The following is a 4,785-nucleotide window of genomic DNA, read 5'->3' as shown; positions in this document are numbered from 1 at the left end:
AACCCAAACATCCATCACCTGATGAAGGGATAAAGAAAATGTGGTACAAAACAAAATTATTCCACATATCAGAATATTATTCAACCATAAAAAAGAATGAAGTATTAATACATGCTAAAACATGGATGAATTTTGAAAAACATTATGCTAATGTGAAGGAAATCAGTCACAAGAGACCATAAATTGTTTGATTCCATTTATATAGAAACAACAATAGATTAGTAGTTGCACAGGATTGGGGGATGAAGGCACCGGGGATGACTGCTAAAGCATCGGGAAGCCTCTCTCGCCTCGGCGCTTCCAAGATGACCAAGAAAAGAAGGAACAACGGTCGTGCGAAAAAGGGCCGCGGCCACGTGCAGCCTATTCGCTGCACCAACTGTGCCCGATGCGTGCCCAAGGATAAGGCCATTAAGAAGTTCGTCATTCGGAACATCGTAGAGGCGGCAGCCGTCAGGGACATTTCTGAAGCGAGTGTTTTCGACGCCTACGTGCTTCCCAAGCTGTATGTGAAACTACATTACTGCGTGAGTTGTGCCATTCACAGCAAGGTAGTCAGGAATCGCTCTCGGGAAGCCCGTAAGGACCGAACACCTCCACCCCGATTTAGACCTGCGGGTGCTGCCCCACGTCCTCCACCAAAGCCCATGTAAGGATCCAAGTCCTTAGAGACTGAAGAAATATTGGTGTCTCTGAAAAGACAATAAAATAGAAATTATAAAAAAAAAAAATAAACAAAGCATAGGGAATTTGTTTTGAGCTGATGAAACTGTTCTATAATTGACTGTGGTGATGATCACTCTTATCTGTGAATACACTAAAAATGACTGAATTGTACAATTGTGCACTTTAAATGAATGAGTTGTATGTTACATGAATTATATCTCAATAAAACTGCTATTTTTGGCACTTCCCTGGTGATCCAGTGCTTAAGACTCTGCACTTCCAATACATGGGGCATGGGTTTGATCCCTGGTCAGGAACTAAGATCCCACAGTCATGCAGTGCAGGCGAAGGGAAAAAAAAAAAAAAAAAACTATTATTTTTTTTAAATGACAAGAATATGTTCAGTTCAGTCGTTCAGTCGTGTCTGACTCTTTCAGTTCAGTTCAGTCGCTCAGTTGTGTCCGACTCTTTGTGACCCCATGAATCACAGCACGCCAGGCATCCCTGTCCATCACCATCTCCCGGAGTTCACTCAGACTCACGTCCATCGAGTCAGTGATGCCATGCAGCCATCTCATCCTCTGTCGTCCCCTTCTCCTCCTGCCCCCAGTCCCTCCCAGCATCAGAGTCTTTTCCAATGAGTCAACTCTTCCCATGAGGTGGCCAAAGTACTGGAGTTTCAGCTTTAGCATGATTCCTTCCAAAGAAATCCCAGGGCTGATCTCCTTCAGAATGGACTGGTTGGATCTCCTTGCAGTCCAAGGGACTCTCAAGAGTCTTCTCCAACACCACAGTTCAAAACTATCAATGCTTCGGCACTCAGCCTTCTTCACAGTCCAACTCTCACATCCATACATGACCACAGGAAAAACCATAGCCTTGACTAGACAGACCTTAGTTGGCAAAGTAATGTCTCTGCTTTTGAATACGCTATCTAGGTTGGTCATAACTTTTCTTCCAAGGAGTAAGCGTCTTTTAATTTCATGGCTGCAGTCACCATCTGCAGTGATTTTGGAGCCCCAAAAAATGAAGTCTGACACTGTTTCCACTGTTTCCCCATCTATTTCCCATGAAGTGATGGGACCGGATGCCATGATCTTCGTTTTCTGAATGTTGAGCTTTAGGCCAACTTTTTCACTCTCCACTTTCACTTTCATCAAGAGGCTTTTTAGTTCCTCTTCACTTTCTGCCATAAGGGTGGTGTCATCTGCATATCTGAGGTGATTGATATTTGTCCCGGCAATCTTGATTCCAGCTTGTGTTTTTTCCAGTGCAGCGTTTCTCATGATGTACTCTGCATATAAGTTGAATAAGCAGGGTGACAATATACAGCCTTGACGCACTCCTTTTCCTATTTGGAACCAGTCTGTTGTTCCATGTCCAGTTCTAACTGCTGCTTCCTGACCTGCATACAGATTTCTCAAGAGGCAGGTCAGGGGGTCTGGTATTCCCATCTCTTTCAGAATTTTCCACAGTTTATTGTGATCCACACAGTCAAAGGCTTTGGCCTAGTCAATAAAGCAGAAATAGATGTTTTTCTGGAACTCTCTTGCTCGACTCTTTAATATGATCCAAAAGCTAACCTATGATAGCTCTCAATGCCCAAACATAGAACACTTTGAACAACATAATAATATAGCAGTACTGAATGAAGTGAAAAGAGTGGGAGCAAAAGAGCTGACCTAAAAAAGTGGGGAGCGACAACATAAATGAATCTTACATGAATTTTGCTAAGCCAAACCCTGGCAATATACATAATTCCATGTGACATTCTGAAAAGGGTAAAGTTACAGAAAGAAAACATATCAGAGGGTGCATCAAAGCAGGCTGAGCACAGCCCTTAGTAGGCAGCCATTGCTGTGCCTCATTACTCTGCACTCTGTTACCAGGCAATAGGTCTTGCTCAGCCACTGTTCGATGCCTCAGGGTGCCCCTCCCACAAGCAACCAACTGTCAATAAGTGACCGTTAGTTGTCCTGCTCAGCTAGTGTTCAATGCTGCAATGGGCCCTGCCTACAAGTAACTGTTAATAAGGGACTGTTAGGGAAGTGATTCAGCCAAGGCTCAGTGGTGTGGCGGTCATCAGGTGGTGAGTGAGGTAAGAGTCAGACTCAGGTCTTCTCCTTGAGGCCCTCCAGCTCATCCAGCCTTGGGTTGAAAGGCCCAGGGAACAGAGTGGGAACTATGTTCTGTAGGGCCCCAGAGCCCTTGCTAAGGCCCTTCACTAGGTATTGGCACAGGTATTGAGGTAGCAGTGACCCTCTCCCTGATCCCTGTCTCTGAGACCTAATAGCAGTGGCTGTCTGTTTTGGTCACAGTCTCTGAGACATGATTTTCCCATTTAGGCACCCTGAATAGATTGAGGGCCAGTTGGGCTGGGTGCCTCACTCCCTCAGGGACAACTGGGTAGGGTGTGGGAACCTGGCCTGAAGGAAATACCAACTGAGATCTGCCTCCTCTTAGCCAGGACTGGGACCTTGGAGGGTGAAAGCTATGCCTTGGGATTTTACCCTTTCTTTCAGGACAGAGAATAACATTCGTTTGGTAGAGATTTACAGGAACATCTGCCATGACCTGACCTCAAGAAGATCCTACAGCAAGAAATTTGCAACAACCACACCCATCCCTCACCTTTTGCTTTTAAAGGGGCTTGTCGAAAGTTTTCAGTAACTTTGGGATTCTGAGGGCATTAGTCACCCATCTCCTTGTATGAATCTGTAATAAGCCTTTCTCTGTACTAAACTCTGTTTTAGTATTGATGGGCCTCACTGTGTGTTGGGCAGAGACTTGTGATTCATTAACAGGTTGAATAACCATGGTTGTGTTAGGCAGTTAGAATAGGAAAAAGGAGTCCAAAATGGTTGTGGCTAAAAGACAAAGAAAGGAAAAAGCCCATGAAGGTGGAACAAAAGAAAATCTGCAGATGGAGTGAGAACCTCAGGTGAAACAAACAGCTCTCCTGGCTAGCCCAGTTTACATAGGGAAGGCTCAGGGGGAGGAGACAAAACATATAAAAAGAGGAGCCAAGATTGAGCCTCTCTCCTTTTTGGGTCAGCCCACCCTCACGCCTCGAGGATGTACTATCTTTTGCTTGCCAAATAAAACTGAGCTGTAACTGAGCTGTAACACAGGTCTGCCATTTCAAATCTTTGCTGTGGCGAGACAGAAACAAGGAAATTATACACTCCCCCCAACATATCTGGTGCCTTAAATCCGACATGTCTCAGATTTAACCTGGCTGAAACAACCCCAGCTCAGCCCCAGCAAGCAGAGACCAAGCACAGCAGAAGCCCAACTTGGTGAAAACTCACATGGTGGAAGCTGAATGCAAAGGAAACCCAGTGCAGTGGAAGTGACAAGAAGCCTAGCGTGCTGGCAACTGGGACAAGAACAAAGAGCAGAAAGCTCATGTGGCTCAGTGTCAGATTCCAGAAGACCTCCAGTTAAGGTAGGAGGTTCTCGCCCCTATGTCTGGAAGGACATATGGCTAACAAAATCTTAATTCCTTTACAATCTCTCGTTTCTTGTTTCCTCAAACCCCCTGAGAACAGACGAGCAGCAGTGGGTGCAATTGAGGGACTCTGGCAGGGGATACTCCCCAGTGTGTCCCAAAGGCTCTGCTGTGTCCTGCACCCTAGTAGCTGTTGCCCAAGCGGGTGAGGGTTCTTCTGTCCTTAACCTCCTTTGTGCCAAGGATCAGGCCAATGAAAATTGTGTGCACAGGTCAGGTATATAGCAGATTTTCCAGCGAGTTTTGAAAGGGGTTCCTTGGCACGTTTTTCCCACTGCTTTTTCCTCCCATCCTTCAGTTTCTCTCTCCATCTATGCCACTGTTTACAAAGTATAGAGCAGGTCATCATCTTTCCATTTCTGAAAGTTGTGTTTGAAAGTGTTTACCTAAGACTGGGACTCAAACCCACGTGGCAGGTACTATGTGCTATGCTCAGTCACTCAGTTGGGTTCTACCAAAGCCCACAGTGCCTGGTTTCAGGACATAATGAAGCTCAGGTTCTTGATATCTTATTGCAAAAAGAATTCAGTGAGAGACACAGCAATAGGTAAGAGGTAGATTTGTTTGGATTCAGAGAGCAGCACAGTCCACAGTGTGTGAGTATGGCA

The 4,785-nt window shown here is 45.4% G+C and overlaps 1 protein-coding gene across 1 annotated transcript; it reads left to right on the top strand.

The window, feature by feature from the left end:
• Positions 1-296: 296 nt before the first annotated feature.
• LOC128047262 (40S ribosomal protein S26) lies at positions 297-728 on the top strand. Its single transcript, XM_052639351.1, has one exon. It carries the CDS (start codon positions 306-308, stop codon positions 651-653), a length of 348 nt encoding a protein of 115 aa, XP_052495311.1. The 5' UTR covers positions 297-305; the 3' UTR covers positions 654-728.
• The last annotated feature ends 4,057 nt before the right edge of the window (positions 729-4,785 follow it).

This window comes from Budorcas taxicolor, chromosome 5, assembly GCF_023091745.1.
Source record: "Budorcas taxicolor isolate Tak-1 chromosome 5, Takin1.1, whole genome shotgun sequence".
NCBI lineage: Eukaryota > Metazoa > Chordata > Mammalia > Artiodactyla > Bovidae > Budorcas > Budorcas taxicolor.
This window is presented reverse-complemented; position numbering and strand designations above follow the sequence as displayed.